This window comes from Lepidothrix coronata, unplaced genomic scaffold (genome assembly GCF_001604755.1).
Source record: "Lepidothrix coronata isolate B3197 unplaced genomic scaffold, Lepidothrix_coronata-1.0 Scaffold33, whole genome shotgun sequence".
In the NCBI taxonomy this organism is placed as follows: Eukaryota; Metazoa; Chordata; class Aves; order Passeriformes; family Pipridae; genus Lepidothrix; species Lepidothrix coronata.
This window is the reverse complement of record NW_016690213.1, coordinates 1,738,607-1,758,134: the sequence shown is the minus strand read 5'-3', so window position 1 is coordinate 1,758,134 and position 19,528 is coordinate 1,738,607. Positions and strand designations below refer to the sequence as shown.

Sequence of the window (19,528 nt, the reverse complement as noted above, 5' to 3'; positions counted from 1 at the left end):
CAGTTTCCATGCTTGTAGTAAGCAAAGTCCTTTGGCTTTTGGTTCAGTGTCAAAAGCAATGATATTTTTGTGCTCCACATCCCTGTCCACAAGAAGCTTGGTTCTTCTGTCCCTTCAGAGAGTGTACCAGATTGGTTACTGCCATCAGAGAATAGCTTGAAGAACTTGAGCAGATGAGCTTGGCTGAAGAAGTGCAAGAGGGCTGTTCAGCATACAGCTCTCTTCTGCAACTGTACCAGTTTCTTCTTCTCCCCATCCCAGCACAAACATACTGAATTTTTGGTCCTAGGAAGAAAAGGTTTTCAGAGCTATAAAAACACACTGTGGGCAGCTCTGATACTGCAAACTGTCTGTACAACAAAGAATATTTTAGTGAAGAGAGGGAGCCAAATTACAGTATGTGTCCAGGCAGGAGGAATGAAGAAAGATAACTGGATGCACTTCATGCAGTTTAATTGCACAATAATGTAACAATAATGTAAAATGGTCAACGATTTCAGGAAAGGAATGTGAAAAATACAGGTTTAATGATGACCAGCTCATGTTCCTGACATAATGTTTTTCTATTGCAAGGCAGCTTTTAAGTGACAAACTTGCTCCTCTCCATCCAGCCGAACCAGTGGGATTTCCTTCCCTGTTAACTCCTAGAATTTCTGCAGTTCATTATCTATCTGCTGATATCAGGATGCCATTAACTATCTGATGATTTCTCTTGCTCTTTGAGGTAGAAAGCAGCACATCGGAAGCAGTACTGTTAAAATAAGACTGTTGTACTCAAATGACCAATTATGCTTTTGGAATAGAATGCTGAAGAGCTTAGTATATGCTAAAATGTTTGCTGTGTACCTGAAACATAAGCCCATTTCAGAGCAAGACCAGCACTGGAAATAAGACATTTGCATTTTTCAATTGTGCTGTTAGGCACACAGTTAATCTGGGATTATACTGGTACTCACATAAAGTTGGCTCATACTTAGGATATTAAGTAAATGTCTCAAATCAGCAGATACCTTCATGTAGCATCAAAGATTTGCCATTAGTTGTTCGTGAGCTTGGTTCTCGTGAGCCTGGTTGTCTGAGCAATGGAGGAAATGAAAAATGGAAAGAAACACTGACAGTTACTGTCAATGTATGTTGTTAGTGCTGGAGATTTCAGACATGGTTCTTGTAATCTAATGTGATCTAACTTCTACTTACTGTCAGAAGGCCTCAAAGTTAATTTCCTCACCAATCTGAGTGGAATGCACTTGGAAGGTCTACTTCTTGGTATATTCTATATCTGAAGGAGATATAAAGGGGTTTTTGGTTATTCTTTATCATGGAGAGAATTCACAGCTATCCCTTGTGTTTTAGTGCAGAAAAGAGGAAAGAAAGGATTCCACAGTAGTTTTGCACAGAGGATCTACTTGCATGTGACAAAATGTGTAAACTTGCTGGTCATCAGGATGCTTACATTATTTCCAATAACAGAATATACACAATTTATGCTTTATGTGGGTTATAATCGTCTGAATGTTAATAGTTTATTGAATAAATACTCCAACAAGGAATTTGTGAGCTTTTTAACATGCATCTAAATCACGTTAAAAGATGATAATCTTAAATTTCATGCCATTACAGAAAAGAAATTGTGTCTTACACTTTTGCTTCTGGTTTATCAATTCCAGTAACTTTATATTTATCTTTGGTATTAATATTTTGAAATACAGTGTCTGTATAATACCCAAGAGAAAAATATTTCTTTAATAATTAAAATATTGTGAATCTTTTTTCTTACAGAAGTTTTGATGTTGGTTTACATCGCTTTCTGGTCAGGTAAGCTAATACTTATTTTGAATTGCAATTCCATATTGTCATGATTTAACCTCAGCCTTCAGTCAAGCACCACGCAGCTGTATGCTCACTACCCCTGTGATGGGGAGAGAATTGGAAGGATTAAACTGAGAGAAGTCATGGGTTGAGATAATGGCAGTTTAATAGGTAATGCAAAAGCTGCACATACAAGCAAAGCAATACAAGAAATTCATTCACTGCTTCCCATGGGCAGTCAGGTGTTCAACTGTTCCCAGGAAAGAAGGGCTCTATCATGTGTTAGAGTGACATGGGAAGACAAACATCATGACTCTGGACATCTCTCCACTGCTTTCTTGTTCCCCCAGCTTTAAACACCAAGCATGACACTATGTAGTATGGAATATCCCTTGGATTAGCTTGGCCCAGCTGGCCTGTCTGTGTCCCCTCCCACCTCCTTGAGCACTCCCAGTCCACTCATTGGTGGGGTGCTGTGAGAAGCAAAAAAGGCCTTGACTGTGTGTTAGTGCTGCTCAGCAGTAACAAAAACATCCCTGTGTTTTCATCAACACTGTTTTCAGCACAAATCCAAAACACAGCCCTTACTAGCTACTATGAAGAAAAGTAACTGTATCCCAGAAAAAAACAGCAAACATGTTAAAAAGCATTTCTGTTGTTATAAGTAGAAATGATCATGTGAATTCAATATTACTTTATACTTTCTATGGAAAGATCCTCTCTTATCTTCTGTTTATATATTAGTTTGAGAAACTTTAACTATTTGTCTTGGATATGTACCCATTGTCACCCTCTGAGGAACATCTTCAGGTGTCCTTCAGGAAAACCTTGACGCAGGAAATTTCAATGACAGTGTTCCACTCATTCCTGAGAAAATCTCAATTTTTCTTGTACTGAAGAAAAACTTTTAAAATGTATTTTCCACTGGTAACTCAAGTACTCTCATACCTTCTAGTACTCTCATACCTTCTAATAAGGGCTTGAATTTTATAGAAAATTGTGAATGTGGAGGGGAGTTTGGTATTCTCCATAGAAAACTGAATGTATTCAATGCATGGGATGGACTATGTTCCGAAGATGAATAAGGAAAGTGGAATAATTGTCTCTGTTTGCTGGCATTAGAGGAATGAAGTAATTAAAGCAGGGCATTTCAAACAGAAAAAGGAGGTTAGTAAATTTGAATGGTACACTGAGGAACTGGTTTTGCTGTTCAGAGTTTTTTTTGTGGGGGCAAAATCACAGGTGTTCACCAATAATGCATTTGCCTTAATTTTTAATAAAATATCTATTATTATCTACTGATCTTTACAAAGAATTGTAATGTGTGCCATGAAAGATGAATTTTGCCATGGTCTCTGGGCACTTAGAGAATTAATTAGACTAAAATGTTGAAATATCTATCACTGAACTCTACCTTGGAAGAATGAACCCAGTCTGTATGAACCAGAGTATGCTGCTTGGGTCCCGCCATAAGGATCAGGTGGTGTTAGGCAATCCTTGATTTGGCCTTGCTACTGAACTCATTATTTAGTCTACTTTGTCATATTTCCTGGTTGAAGACTCTGTTAAGTTTTTACACGAGTCTTTTGGCCTTAACGCAGTGTTTTTGGCACCAATTCACAGACTCTCAGAGCTCTTAACAGGTTGATTACTCCTGATTACTTTTTGCTCCTCTGGTCACTCAGTTGAAGCACGTATTTTCTAATGTTTTCAGAACCCTGCTACTTGCTCTTGGCTGTAGCTAGTGAAAGAAGCATACAGCTTTGGACAGAATTGTAAATGCCTAAGGAACATTTCTCTGCCTTAGGCTTATCATCAGAGAACACTTGTGTTTACTTCACTTTGTCTTCAGCTTCTCTAGATTATTAGTATCATGGCTAAATACAGGAAGAAGTGGAAGTTTCTGTCCAAGGTCTGGGTGCCAACTGGACACTAATACAAAGGCTCTAAAAAGTATAAAAGATATGAGATCACACAAATCTTATGTCACAGGGAAGATCAGATTTGCTTTCAGATTGTACAGGCAAACCCACTTCTTGATATCTCATAACTTTTGAGCAGTATGCTGTGTAACATTTGGGTTATGTTGTGTATTTCTTTGCATGGAACATGACAACTTTTAACAGACAGCTCTAGTGTTAATATTGCTGAATATGTTTGTATTTCAGTGTGGTTTAGAGTTTTTAGACAATTGAATATATATAAGTTCTAGTATCAGTTCTACAAAATTCATTGCATCTATATTGTGACCAGCAGAATTTTTTTTAATAATCATATAAGAAATTGAAATCATCGTATTAAGAAACGGTTTAAAAATATACTACTGTTGTAAAGGAAGTACAGTGCACAAGGTGGTCTCCTGGGAATGCACACAACTACTTAACCAAGAGCAAAATCGTGGTACTGCTGTACCGCCATTGATGTACTAAGTTTGAGTCCCTGCTAATGCTTCTGCCATAAAATGTTTTCATTTGCTTTATACAAAGAATGTAATAAGATATTATTCTCTCATATGGCATCATTTTACATCCTGTGGGGACGCAGTATTTGAGTTATATGCTCATGTGATCTGGGACTGCAAATAGCCATGGACTTCAAATGAGGTGAATGTCATCTTTGACTAATGTATCATTTTTTCAAAGCCAGCTGTATCCTATACAGTGTGGTGTTCTAACCTTAGCTTTACTATTTCATTTTCAGTCTGTTACCTACCTCTGTTAACTACCTGGGGAAACATTATCTGCTCTCTCTGTAACTGTACTGCTGAGGAGGAAATCTTTTTCCCTTCCTTTGTAGCAGAATGAGTTTTGCTTGTGTTTTCTTAACTAAAAAAATTTTTGGTTTAGTAGATGACTTTGGACTAGGAGACAGAAGACTTGGTGTTAATCTCTGCTGTTGGTCTGCCTTGTGAATTTTAGAAAATTATTGCCATTTTTTTGCCTATTTAGACAGTCTAAGCTCCTGAGAACTTGCAGATCATCTCCTTTTGTGTTCATAAAGTATTTGTCATAAAGGGTCCTCTTCACAATTTCAGTTTCTGTGTGAAATAGAAACAGTGGGGAAGGAAAAGCCTGAACCACCAAAAAATCAAACAAGTCTGAGTTGCAGGAAGTGTTGAAAATCTATGAATTGGGATTTGAAATGCTCAAGAGATATTATATTTTTTTAAATATAACGACACTACCCCATGATGGAACAGGAAACCCACTATGATACTTTCAAAGACAAAATGTGGGGCAAACAAAACTAAATAAAAAAATAGTCTATGTTAAAAGGATAATCTGCCTAATTAAATGCTGATTGAAAGAACTAGGACTGTACTAGCCTGGCATAAACAATCAGTGGCTTCCCCAAGTGAAGCATGACACAAAGTATTACAGAGAGTTACAACTACACATTTTTTTTTTCTGTCTTCTTAGCAAAAAATAAATAGAAAATAATTTCTGTCAAGCTATCTGTCTGTGTCTTGAACTGTGCTTCTGATACCACTTTTAAGATAGCTCAGAAAAGTTTAAAAATCCCATATTTTTAAATGTGTAGTTGATAGGTACATACAGTAATGGATAATAATGTGTTGTGTACTGACTTGTGCTGAACTGGATTCTCGGACTAGATTTCTAATCATTGTACTTGCATGCTGAAATCAGGTGGGATCATGGGACTACCATATGTGAAAGTAAAGTGCAGCTGAGTATGTGGGGGTCTGGGTTTTGAAAATTTGTTAGCTACACCATCATGTTTGAAGCAGGGATCCTGGAAATTCATAGGGGAAAGATTAGGACTTTTGTGATGAAAACTGGGGTTTGATAGTACTCATGAAAAATATACTACTATACTTGGAAGGTTTGTTGTTTTTTTTTTTTTTACCCACTGTGTTCACACAATTATATAATGGAAACTATTTGTTATTACTTCTATGATCAGCAAAATTACTAATCATGTATTTAAATCACATGAACACTATACAAACACGGTAATATTTTTCCAGTGCGACTCCAGGAAAAACAACCTTTTTTTCTCCTTAATCTGAACATTCTCAGAATGGGGCAATGGGTGTACTTTTCAGAATTTAAAATACATAGCAATAGCCTTTGGGCTAGCAGTTTAGAGGAGAAAGAGCAAGAGAGGCTGCCTGTTGCTCTTTGCTCACTGAAACTATTTTATCCAAGCACTTCATCCAGTGCTGAGAACAGGGCACAGGATGAAATAAAACTGTGAACTTGTGAGAATATTTACTGTCCTAATGCCAAACAGTACTTCCTTTAGGGCAGCACTGATGAGGGCAGTGGGGAAGAATGACAGTTCCTGCAGGCAAGATTCTTTGGAAAAATCTCTACAATTTCAGCACTGCTGTGCCTTTGAAAAAGTGTGAATCATACTCATTTCAGTACAGATCTGGCTTTGAAGAGAACTGCAGGACCACGCACCCCCAGTGTCTCCCAAAGGTGTCCATCTGTTAGCAGTGCTCTCAACTCACCCCGTGGTTTGCAATTACTTTGGCTTATTTAGGTTATTTAAGGTTTAGCTTATTCCCTGGTGCAAAGGTTTTCTGAACACAAAACTTGAAAATCACTCCCTTTTTGAGTTTTCTTAGGTGAAGCATGGCATAGTTTACCTCTAGGATCAAAATCTGCTATGTGTTGTCACATCTCCTGATTTTTAGTTAGGAAAAGGGCACCTCTGTGTAAGGGAAGAATGGTCCCATGGTGAAGGAGGGATTATGGTTCTAACTAAGGTATGATTATGAAAGAAGATGTTTCAATTACAGAAACATCCCTTTGGAAAAAAAACCCCACTGTAATAATGCCTCCTTAGCCAGGGACCTACGGTGTTGTTTGCCATCTTTTGTGAATGTTGTGATGTAGATGTGATATGCTGGAGAAAGCTTTTGTAGAGACTTGAAATTTTGTGATTAAGTTAGCACATACTAAACCAAGTATGGAGTGTTGTTGCTAGTAAACATGATTCTAATAATCACTAGATGTGATTATTTGTGTGTCTAATATTGTGCATCTAATAAATAATTTTAAGGTTAAAGTGTTTATGTCATTGCTGTGAAGAGGTAGTGGTATTAACTTAGGAAGTTTTTCTTTTAAATTTACTTTTGATATGGGGCCTTCCTTTAAGTTTCTGCAAAAATCATTTTAAGATTCTAAAACACAGAAGAGAACAGCAGCCAATCCATCCATAGAGACCTCGGTATGGAGGAGCTGAAAAATATAGCTCTTTTTATAAAATACTGCGGCTACATCCAGCCGCATTGCAGACTTTTCTGAGCTCTGCTTTCAGACATGCTAAAAGTTTTGCAATGTTTGCTGGTGTTGGTGATTTTTGAAGGGGTCAGCACTGGTCTAATTGCATTCCTGTTGAAAGCAGGGATAACACTGAAATGATACTTAAAAAAACCCCCAAACAACAAGCTGGATAGTGCTTGGAATCTTCTAAAATCTTCCCAACTACAAAATCAAGCCTTACCATTGCTAAAAGTCTGTAACTAAAGTCTAGTGGGTTGTGTTGGAAGGCTCTGTGACTCTTCTGTTGTACGGGTACTGGACGTAAGTATGAACTGTAGAAGTGACCATGATGTATAACATCAGTTGGGGTGTCTGTTTTAGAGTGGGACAGTGTCCAAAATATCTTGTTTGTTTTAAAACAAAAAAAACCCCAAAACTTGATGAAACAGTAATGAAGACTAGGTGCTAAATTGCTTCAGAGCAACTGCGGTCTCTCAAACACCTTCTCAAAATTAAACCTTTTATTTTTTTTAAAAGAGCAAACAATCTGTTGTTACATAATGAATTAGCATCGAGCATGTTGCAAAAATAAGGCTGGGATTTGTATAAACAAAACTGAATCTGTATGTAAATGTTATGTAAATGTGACATTTAACTTAAACTGTTGGAATGGGGAAGTCGGGATTAACAATGTACAGATCTCATCATGTTTATGTGTTGCAACTGTGAATTAAAACAGTTTATTATTTTTGTTGCAAGGTGTTTGAGTTACTATCTATGAGCAAGAAATACACCATTTGTGAAATGTGAAGTATTTAGAGATTCAGTTCAGGCTCCTTTTAAATAACTTTACTGAATATTTTAATGGAGCTACATCAAAGGTTGTATTTCAGTGTAATAGAAGAAAGTGTGTGCCTAGCAGTCTTGAACGACCTGAGATTGTAAGGATTCTGGATTTATTATTGGTGTAGTCCAGGAAATTATGTCACAGAAACTTTTTTGTCTCTGACTCTAAGTGCCAGAATTTGGCTGGAGTTTGCATGTGTTTTCAAAGACTTTGCATCTTTTATACTGAAGCAACCTGTATTTCAAGTCAATATAAGAAATATTATTTATGTACTACTTCCAGTCTCACCAAGCACTTCTAGTTAAAACTAAACGTGTAAAGTTTCATATGACCTGGAGTATAAGTTTAGAGGATTCTGCTTAATTTTGTGTTCTTTTTGATTAAAATACTTTTAATGTTGTCTTTTTCTCTTTTACATGTTGTGGTCCATATTTGTACTTTGGCGTGCTAAGAGACATGATTACATCTCCAGATAGGAGGATGTGGTTGGCATAAACTTCAGTCTCAAAGTTATTTCATGTCTTATATTTTAGATGTGTTTTGGAAAGCCATGTGCTATTTGTATCAGAATTGTTAAGATGTGTACAGCTATAAGCACTCTTATGAGAAGAAAAAATAATGCAAGAGGAGCCAGAAAAAATGTGGGGAAAAAAAATAGGATGAGAAAAACATTTTTCTCTACTGTGGCTTCCGGTAAATTAGTTATATGCAGCACAGTAAATGAGACCGTAGCCAGGACGCGCCCCGGACTAAACTCTGCGGTCTGCCCCGCTGCTGCTCTGAGGTTACTGTCCGTCCGACCGTTGAGGAAGAACCGCGTGCGGGAGAAAATAAATCCTTCAGTGCCGGCGGCTTTTACATTTCTGTCTGCGGCTGATTCGGGGGCGGGGAAGCCCCGGCAGCCGCGGTCACGGGGAGGAGGAGCAGGAGCAGGAGCAGGAGCAGCAGCGCCCGTCGCGGCTGCCGCCGGGGGGCGCCCTTGCTCCGCCCCCCGCCCGGTCCGGGACCGGCGGCTCCTGGAGCCCGGGGGATGTTTCGGGGGATGACGCGGGAGGCCGTGGGGCTGCCTCTGGGCTTTGTGGAAGACGGTCCCGTTCTAGGAAATGCGCATTCCGGAAGATGCAATCTCCTCTGGAAGATACAAGCTCTTCTGCCTTAGTGCCTTCTCTTCCTGAAAGCACCAGTTTAGACAGTTCATGTAACATGTGATATTAGATAGTTCATATAACATGTGGAATTCTAGGAACAGCGATTCAGGATAACCTATACAGAATGATTCCCTTCATAGCTGCTCAGAATAACCTGTACAGAACGATTCCCTTCATCCTTGCGGGCAGGAAAGATTGGATGCGTTTCTCTTCCTCGGCTAATTCATTGTGTAGCGTGTTATGGAGACTGCAGTGTTCGGAATCCTTCCCTGAAGATCATGGCTCTTCAGCTCATCTTTGTGCTCAGGGTCAGCTTGCCTTACCTTGCGTGGGTCCATAAGTGGTTTTGAGGTGGTTGTGATACAGTATGTTAAAGCAATAACCCCATAACTTTAATCTGAAGTTTTAAGTTCCAGAGTTTTCTCAGATGTCTGAATAGTACATCCTCAGATGTGTTACTGAAGTAGGTGGCACTACTGCTTCTTTTATGGCTGTCCAGCAGTTTCAATCAAATTGATACCCTGGTAAACTTTGTTTGTATGCAGTCTGCTTTCAGTCCTTGTCCCTCTAAGTTCCAGTACTTGGTTCTATGATCTTTGAATAGTCCAGCAGAGTTTATAGAGTTAAGGAAGTCTGAGTTTAAACATCTAACTTAGAGCAAGGTGCAAAGAATGAACATGAGAAACAAAGAGGGGAGGAATGGATGAAACAGGAGGCTTGATAACTCCTATCTAGTTACCCATAGATCGGGTGGTTTCAGAGTTTGTGTATGGAAGTGAAAATACTTTAAAGACACCTAAGTGGCAGCATCGGACCTTGTTACCAGTGTATCTCTCTGCAGCAGTATTGATTTCAGTAGTAAAGCCCAAATAGAGGACTTGACTCAGTTATTTCCATCACTGATGGCAACGTTAGTGTGTTTAGAGCTGTAAGCAGGGTACTCAGAGAAGGGTAGAGTACATCATTTAAAAGTGCTGCCAGTGTGGGATGGGAGGCATTTTAGTGAATGTCAAGCTGAGTGAGATACTGTATTGAGATACTGTATTCTTTCTGAATTGATGGCTAAGTGGTGTGTGGAATTGCTGAGTGCAAATCACAGGCCAGCAGTATTAGGGAAGGCTCTGGAATCCATCTGCAGGTGTGGATGCTGCCCTGGCTGCCCAATGGTACTGTGATGTGAGGTGCAATTCCAGTTTCTCTGTGGACTGTGGGAATTAAGTCAGTGAGATCTGAATTTCACCCTGAAGATCTCCATGTTTTTTCTTTTCATAGATGAAGTAGGATAATGATCATCCTTTGTAAAGTAGTTTGAGATCTATGGATTAAGAATGCTATATAAGAGCTCAGCAATGTTTAGTATAAGCACTTTATGTAACACCAAGAACAGATGATAAAACAGGACAGGAAGTAACTATTGGATTTGGAATTGTTCTATCACAGATATAAATTAAGATAAAAAGGAAATAATGTGACTTTTTAAAGTCTGTATGTGCTCATACTTGGATGGATTATAAATGTCAATACGGAACTGTAGAAAAAAGTGATCTTTTAAGCAGCTAAGGTAAAATCAAGAAAGCACGTATAAAATATGTCAGTTAATATCTTTGCAAATATATGTTTGTTTATGGTATACAGTTTAAGGGGAAGCACTCCTTCCTTACCTGCTAAAGAAATTAGGCCATGTGAATCAAAATCTTAGGCAGATTTCCATGTTAGAGGTCACAGATAAATAATTGGGTAAAATTCATGTGTTTTTGAAGAAATGAGGGGTCAAAACCTTCAGGCTTCTATTTATTTTACTGTCTGAAATAAGAGAGTAAAATAACATGCTGTAGGCTTCCTACTCTATCCCAAAAATGTAATTGCAGTGCTGAAGAACGAGCTAAGGTCACGGCAGCCAAAGGATAATTCTTACTGTCAGCTGTCATACCGTTCTTGCTTCCTTTCTCCTGGAGAAGATTTAGCACTTTCTTGCAAGCTGCATAGCCACATATTTGAAAAGTTGACTCTACTTTCCAACCAACCTCTGCTGTTCTGTTGTATGAGAATAGCAAAATGCCATTTGCGTGCCTGAGGTACGTGATGTAACCCCAAACTTAAAAAACCCCATTAAATAAAGAAGAATTCCACCTCAACTGAAGTAAAGATGATCAGGATGTATATTACTCCGCAATTTTTTGTGAATACTGGTGTTACATAATAAACATTATCTCCTGTAGCTATAGGGATAACAGTATTCCATGTGCTAGTGCTTTCAGAGACACTTATGGTAGATTTAGAGATTATTTTTAAAATGTATCTAGCATTTTGGTACAATGAATTGCTTTTAAAATCTGGATTAGACTATTGCTCTGAAAATATTAAGTATTGGACATTTACAACTTGCTAGTGAGGCACAATAGTTTAAATACTGTCTTCAACTTTTGACTATAGGGAGCTAACATTAGAATGTAAACCACAGTATATATATTTTTCTTTAAGTTCTGACATACTCATGTAGATGTAAAATATCTTTTCTGGATAGATGGAAAAGAGGAGGCAAAAGAGGCCATGACTTGCTCAGGTAAATTTTCTCATTTGGATGCCCTCAAAGTATAAGGTAAACTCAGGAGCAAATCTTGGTCAAGAGTAACCTAAGTAGAGTTGATCCTGTCATGGAAAAGAGATTAGCTGATCTCTGCAGAATTCACAGATTGTCTAACAGAATAATAAATGTATTCACTGACAGAAATTTTTGCAAGCACACAGCAGCAGTGACATATAGAAGTTTGTCTGTAGGATGGTAGACAGGCTGATAATGTTTAAGCTACACAACAGTTTCCAGGACACTCTTTGGCTAGGACACAGCAGGAAAAATGTTGCTTCATAGAAAGAAAAAAAAGAAGTCTGTCTCTGAATGCTACTTAAATAGACTGTACTGTACTACTTGAGTCACCCTCCCTGACGGTGTTTAAAAGATACATAATGTGGTACTTAGGGACATGCTTCAGTGGTGAATTTGGCAGTGTTAGGTTAATGGTTGGACCCAATGATCTTAAGAGTCTTTTCCAACCTCAGTGATTCTATGGTTCTACTTTATCATCTTTTGCTGAGATCAGGACTGTAGGACTGCAGGGCTGCTTTCAGTATTGGAATGAGCTCACTCCTGTGTGATGGATGTGCATATGGGACCTAAGGCCAAGTGCTGCCTCTTAACTGAATGAGGTTGATATCCAAATACCAAGAACTCCAAAATACCTTCAGAATTTTCCACACTGGGTACTCCATATAGAACTTCTGAGCTTTTGATTCTGGGTCTGGAGTCTTCCCAGTACTAGTGTAGTATTGCAGAGTTACTTGTCATTTCTCCCTCAAGTAATAAGAAGCCTAGTTAAAATAAAAATTTATAGGAAAACAAAATAAAAATGACCTGATTTAGATGACATTTTTGCTGAAAAGTGCTGTTATGCAGAATTAACCTTTCATTTAGGGTGATGACTCAAAATAAGAGGAACTTCTTTTGCATCAGAAATAAATGATTAAAACTGCAGCCATTGAAATGGATAGAGCTGGAGAGCAGCCTTTGGTGATCAGTAAGTTTTAGCTGATAGCCAAGAAAAGGTTCTACTTAGAGGTGAGAAACCTGCAATTTTAGCATTGATTTCAAGGCAAGGCATCCTCTCCTGCTGAAAAGAAATTACTGATGAAATATTAGTGAGTGAACTTGGATCAAGGGCTTCTTCTGTGCGTGTTCAATAAGAGTTTGTCCTGTCTAATGTACCTAATAGCACCAGAAACTAGTAGATGTTAGTGTGTCTTTTAGGGCTTCACTGGACAGTCAGCTGTTGAAACAGATGTGACATATGGTGGGACCTTTCTGTAATGTAGATCTTAATAAATATTTCATTTCTTTTTGTTTATAGTGTCTAGTTTATAAAATATGTAAACATCAAAATGGAGATGGTTAACAAAGTAACCATGGAAACCTGTTTTCTCCTTTTTCTCTCCCTCTCTCTGTGGAAATGTGTTTTGAAGATAGTTATGATTTCTTCTCCTTACTGTGATTTGAACTGAACAAACAAAGTAACACATAAAAGTTGTATTTTAAATTGTTTGTTATCTAGTGACAACCAATAGGCTAGTATTTGTATGATCATTGTAGAGAGAAAATTTGCATTCATACTCTTTATTTGGGGTAGCACTGCAAGAATCAAGTAGGTGGCTCCAAATAACTGTAACACTAGTAGCAGGCCATGACTGGACAAAATACATTTATGAAGAATGGGAACTTCTGACTTGCAATCACTTAGTAGTGTTTAGATGGGAGTGTGTTGCATACCTTTTGGATGAGGCAGCCTACTGTCAAAATACAGGCCGGTTTTGCCGAACTATCATCTCTGAATCTACAGAACTGACAAAATGGAATGTGAAAGGAAATTGTGTTTAGTATTTAGAAATCGTTAGGCTTCAGCATTAGAAGTATCACCAAAAAAGAAGACCGGTGTTGGTTGTAACTTACCTTTCTAATTAATCCCTCATAAAAATAACAATTGCAGATACAAAATACATACTTTGCCTAGTCTGAGACAATTTGAAGAAACATGTAATTATGTTAAAATTTGATGATGATGCTTCAGATTTGTATTTTAATTCTGGGCTATTATTTCAAGATGATTGTATGTTGGCATAGCAGTAATTAAGCTTCAACTCAGCAGAAAGGGTTAGGGGTCTTCAGTTTCTGTCAAATGAAAAAAACTGTTTCACTAATATAAAAGTAAATTTCATTTCTTGGATTGACTTTGTTTCAGTGATTAGATATAATGAGACATCTATTAACTGAATGCTTTTATTGCCACTTACTTGGAGTTGGAGAATAACTTCTAGATGTTCCCCAGTTTTCTGGAGCATTACTCCATTGTTTATTGCAGTACTGGTTGTGCTACATTCAGTCTGGTTTTAGTAATTTCTGTTGCCAGGTTTTCCATGACTTCTTGTCCCTGCTTTTATGGGCAACAATCCTAGTTCATTGAGATACCCATCTCTGGAAGATTTTCCCTGTTTTCTCTGATTCCTGATTCCAGAACTGAAGATTTGTTAATGTTTTGAACTGTCTGATCAGAGCTTTGCTTGATTCAAGAGCAGTGGTTATGGAGCAGAAGTTGCAATTAATAATTTTGCAATTTCTTATTAATGTTTTTGCCTTGTTTTTTGTTTTGTGGTCCTACAGGGCATTGTCCTCTGCAGCTGCTGACAGGAGTTGTTGTAACAGGTAGCAATTAAGGCCTGAGTTCAAGTAAAGAAATTGTATAGAAGCCATATTTCATTTCTGAATAAAAAATCAGCCTTAATAAGGACAAAATGTTTTATACAGCAGGCAGAAATTGCTCCAGCAGACCAACCTTGTGTTATTTGTACTCTTCCTGTAGATGATCAAGCTCCTTCTTTTGGTTTTTGAGTCTTAAAAATTATGCCAAGTTAGCATAGCTATAACTAAGGGAAAAGTTGTGACTGAATTACCTATGATTAAATGGTCTGAAACATAAATCCTAAGGAGCAGCTTAGGGCACAAGGGTTTTTCAGTCTGGAGAAAAGAAGGCTCAGGAGAGACCTTATTGCCCTATACAACTATCTGAAAGGAAGTTGTGGTGAGATGGGAGTTGGTCTCTTCTTGCAGGCAACTAGTGATAGGACAAGGGGAAATGGCACCAAGTTGCATCAGAGGAGGTTCAGGTTGGATATTAGGAAAAATTTCTCCACTGAAAACATGGTTAAGCATAGGAACAGGCTCCCCAGGGAAGTGGTTGAGTCAGCATCCCTGGAAGTGTTCAAAAAATAAGTGGACACAGCACTTCACAGTTTAGTGAACATGGTGGTTTTTGGCCAAAGGTTGGATATCATGATCTTGCCGGTCTTTTCAACCCTTAATAGTTCTATGAGTCTATGAATTTCTGGGAACAATCTGTGAATAAGGGTTATGGTGTGTGCCAGTAAAACTGCAGATGTGACATGGTGATACATAGATTGCTCAAAGAAGACATGGTCTTACTTGCTTAGTGTTACCAAGTAAAAAGATATTTTACTGCTAGGAGAGAAGTTATCTATATTATGAAACATTAACCTTTGTTACTTCTTGCATAGTTCTTATAGAAGGGTGTGCAGATCAGAGGCAAAGTGCTCAAAAGGGAGTTTCAAAAAGTGAGAGCCTGATGCCATACATGCCTGTAGTTCCACTCAAAATAATTTTTGTGCCTAACATTGCTGGTTTTGCACATGTTGAACTGAGGAAAGATAAAAACTTGATCCACCTCAAACCAGCAGCAGTGACACAAGGTTTTATGAAGTGCTGTCATGTGCACAGAACAAGTCAACAAGGAAAGCCTGAAATTATTTTTCTCAAATTTATTCCACCTTAACAAAAGGCTCAGAAAGCAATATTCAGGCAGAAGTGTCTTGCTTCAGTTGATAGCGTCTCTGAAGAGTTCAGAAGTAAATTACAAAAATAATGATTGCTTTCATTAAGATGTTTCAGCTGTGAAAGCAAATGTGTAGAAGTTGCATGCTTTTGCTAGAGCAGTGGATGCACAGATCATTTTGGGGATCAAACTGGCAAATTATTTAATCAAAGAAAGCTGACAATCTTTGTGCTGATTACGATCAGTGTTCCTGAGGCAACTACATCTTGACTGAGTCATTATTATTTCACTGATGTCGCAGGGACTCTCCAGAACCTGTGCACAGTGGTCACAGCATGCCAACTCCTCTCATGTGTCCTAAGGAGTCTCTTGAGGGCAGTATGTAGGAAACACTGATGTAACTTATTTTGTAGATATTAAATATTTAATCAGCAGTTCACAGAATTGATGACTTGACATTTTAATTCCAGTTAATAGTAATATAAGTGTGAGTAAATTTTAGTCCACTTTCTACTGAATCACGAACATTTAGGTTGGAAAAGACCTCCAAGATCAAGTCTAACCTTTGACCAATCATCTCCTTGTCAACCAGACCATAGCACTGATTGCTATGGTCTGGTTGGACAGTGCCATGTCCAGTCTTTTCTTAAACACTTCCATGGATGGTGACCCCACCACTTCCATGGGCAGCCCATTCCAAAGCTTGACAACCCTTTCCGTGAAGAAATTCTTTTTGATGTCCAACCTAAATCTCCCCTGAAATTACTTTTCTGGAGTAAAGCGATTTTTTTCTCCTCGGTATTTAAGAACAAAGTTATTAATGCCATGATGTTGAGTCAGCATTTTGTGCTTTGTTGGTTTTGTCCTCATTACTTACAGCCTCAGACCTTGACAATACATCTCTTCCAGAAGATCATTGTTGAGATGATCTTTTTTGGTGAGATCAACAGACTTTGTTCTGTTTCCGTATGTTTTATAGAAATAAAGATTTTGTTTCTCTGTGGAAAACCATGTGATTTTAGGTCCTGATCCTGCCCCCAAGAACTGTTGATGCAAAAGTCTGCCCAGAGGTGCATGCAGTAGGTCCTGGTTTTGTCAGAAGGATAATTTAGAAATAAATCAGCAAACAAAATGTCCCATAGTTCAGACTCCTAAATTCTCAGAAGACTAACAATGAAATTAGTACTTCTACCTCTTTTAAGCTTCCCTTTGATGCCTGGGTTCAGTAAGGAGCTCCTTGGTCGCACACGTAGGCCTCTTGCTGCCTTTTCTTAAATTCTTATTTGTCAGGATGAACCTTTCTTGAGCTTGGAGGAGATGATCCCTGAGTATCAGCAAGCTTTCCTGTACCTTTCTCTTCAGAGCCATATCCCAGAGCCATATTCTTATAAACAGATCTATGATAAGGATGGTGTCTGCTCTCCTGAAATCCAAGGCTGTGGTTCTGCTTACTGTCCTGCTTACCCTCCTCAGGATCCTGAAGGCCATCATCTCGTGGTTACCGCAGCCAAGGCTGCCTTTACTTTCCTGTCCCTGACCAGTTCTTTGTAAGTACGAAGTCCAGCAGAATACCTTTCCTTAATCATCTGTGTTGGGAAGTTGTCACTAATTCAGTCCAGAAGTCTTCTAGATTGCCTGAGGGCTGCTGTGTTGTCCTTCTAGCAGATCTTAGGGCGAAATCCTCCATGAGAAACAGAGATAAGGCTCATTCTGGTTGTTCGAAGAAGGCCTTATCTTCTTCTTCATGACTGGGAGGTCTGTAAGAGATACCTGGTACGGTGACACCTGTCCCCAGGCAGAGCTCCATGCATTCCACCAGCTCTCTCACATATTGAGCAAGTCCCTGTCTTGGCCTTCCTGTCCTGTCCTTCCTGAAGAGCTTATATCCATCCATCACAGTGCTCCAGTCATGTAACTGCACAGAGACTTCTGACTCCTCCTGTTTGTTCCCCACACTGCCTGCATTAGAGCAGAGGTGTTTCAGAGAGCCACCCAAGCCAGGGCAGGCTAGAGAGCTTTGCCCGTAACATCATTCCACATTTATTGCCGTCTTTTGAACAAAATGTCCTGTAAGTTATGTAGATATGTATTGCAGTAGTCCTGGAACAAATTAAAGAAGTGTTCTAAGTTAAAATTCTTTGTTGCACATGTCTGATTATTTTTCCAGCATTTTAATTTGTGATCATTAAGGAGGCATGGAGTTCTTTTTCTGAGTAATCAATTTAGTACTAGCCCTCACAAAATTATGTTAATGAAGAAAACTCCCAAATAACTCTGTTTAGTTGTGCATTGGATGCTGAACATGGCTTTCTATTTTTTGTTGGTTTAGCTTGGTTGTAAATTTCAGATTTTTGTGGGAAAATGTAAGATCAACATTTTTCTTAATACAAGGAAATGAAAAGCAGCTTTAAAGAGAGATTATTTATTTGCATTCTTTTACATGTAATAAACCAGTTTGTGAACTTATTAATTTATTCTGGGTTTAATATCATTCCATCTGTGCTTTTTTGAGTTGTTGCTACTAAACAAAAAGGTATCAATTAAATATTTATAAATGAGCACCTGGCAACCAGTTGCTCAGTCACAGTTCTGCCTACTTTGTGAGAAATCTGAGGTCAAAGTTGTTAGAGACAGCCTGCAAGGAGGGGAGCATTGACACAGCAGTGCCAGTGATCTTCCAGTCCTGACAGAAATGGACAGTACATGGTGTCAATCACTAGACCTAGAAGAGAAAGCAGGGAATACAAAGTGGGGGAACAGTAAGGGAGAAGGAACACAGTTTTACTTTTGTCTTATATTAGTACTGGCAGATGGTTCTGTTGGAAAATACTCCTGTATTTTCAGTAATTTGATGATTAATGATTATTTGTAGCCTTTTCACCTTTGTAGAAGCACTCATCTCACAGCTGACATAACTGGAATCAGGATTGAGTCCATTAGTTTGAAAATCACTGTTTACTAAACACAGGGACATAAGTATTGTTTCTCCTTATTTCTGCACATTTACCTGTACATGATCTGTACAGCTTACAGTTCCAGCTCTGCTGAAGTGCTCAAAAGGGAAAATACTGTTTAGTGACTTTAACTCTTTCTTAAATACTATTAGTTTCTGGTTGATTTAATCTGAAATGTAAAGCCACACTGTTTCAGCTTCTCACATCAGGGACAGGAGTAGACAAGTTGCCCAAGACAATTATTTCACTCTCTATGGTGTATGTGCTTCTTTCTCTTTGCTGTTTCTGTAGGCAAGGTATGGGAAAGGGAAGATAAGAGCCTCAACTAATCCTGTCTGACTGAAGGCACTTCATAATTTCATTATACCTGCCCCTTTTCTGATTTGAGGTAAATGGCACTAGAGGAGATTTTTTTGTCCATTGACATGGGGTTAGGAGGAGGAGAAAACAGGACTGTGCATTATTTCCATTGCATGCACAAATGATTCAGAAGACATGATCTAAAGGGATGGGCTTTGATTCCTCTTCACTTTACAGAAACCATATCCACAACAAATACTAATAGGCTGAAAATTGCTATAATTTGCTTTTGATAGCTAAGTCATGCTGCCAAATGGCGAATCATAACACTGGGCATTGGAAAAACAATTTCTCTGTATTCAGGGGAAGAGTGAAATGATTGGGAGTAGGAAGACAGTGTGTGGATTGAGTTCTAAAAGTGTATCAGGCTGGGCTCCTTGGAGGCAGATGGCATTAAAATGTCAGAACATTAAAATATGCATGTCAGGAATAGGATTGGGCATGTAAGAGGTAATTATTTCACAGAAATGTCATATTTCTGTGGAACAGATTCTGAGAGGATTTAGGATAGTTGCTGCTGTAATTAGCTGTGTTAGGCTTATTACCTTGTCTTTCAGCCCTGGCAGGAGACTGCCACAAACCACTTTAGTTAACAGACTCTCAATTATTTAAATAAAGGTAGAAATGAATGAATAAATTTTCCAATACTGCCTCTGTGATCTGTAAAGAAAAGCCTTTGCTTGGAAAAGGTATCCAGAAAGTCTCTTGTATTACTCAAGAGCTGCTCTGAAATGGATGCCTGTTGATCAGTTTAGGTAAGAGTATTCTTCCTCAGTTGATGTCT

At 38.4% G+C, this 19,528-nt stretch overlaps 1 protein-coding gene across 2 annotated transcripts in view; it reads left to right on the top strand.

Moving 5' to 3' along the window:
* HHAT (hedgehog acyltransferase) overlaps window positions 1–19,528 on the top strand; it is a 147,119-nt gene that overhangs the window by 33,171 nt on the left and 94,420 nt on the right. Inside the window, exon 9 of one of the 2 annotated variants that reach the window (XM_017811608.1) lies at window positions 1,780–1,815. The exons of the other annotated variant lie outside the window; for it this stretch is intronic. Within the exon in view, the coding sequence (XP_017667097.1) occupies window positions 1,780–1,815 (36 nt within the window). The remainder of the gene's footprint in view (window positions 1–1,779; window positions 1,816–19,528) is intronic. 2 annotated transcript variants of the gene reach the window in all.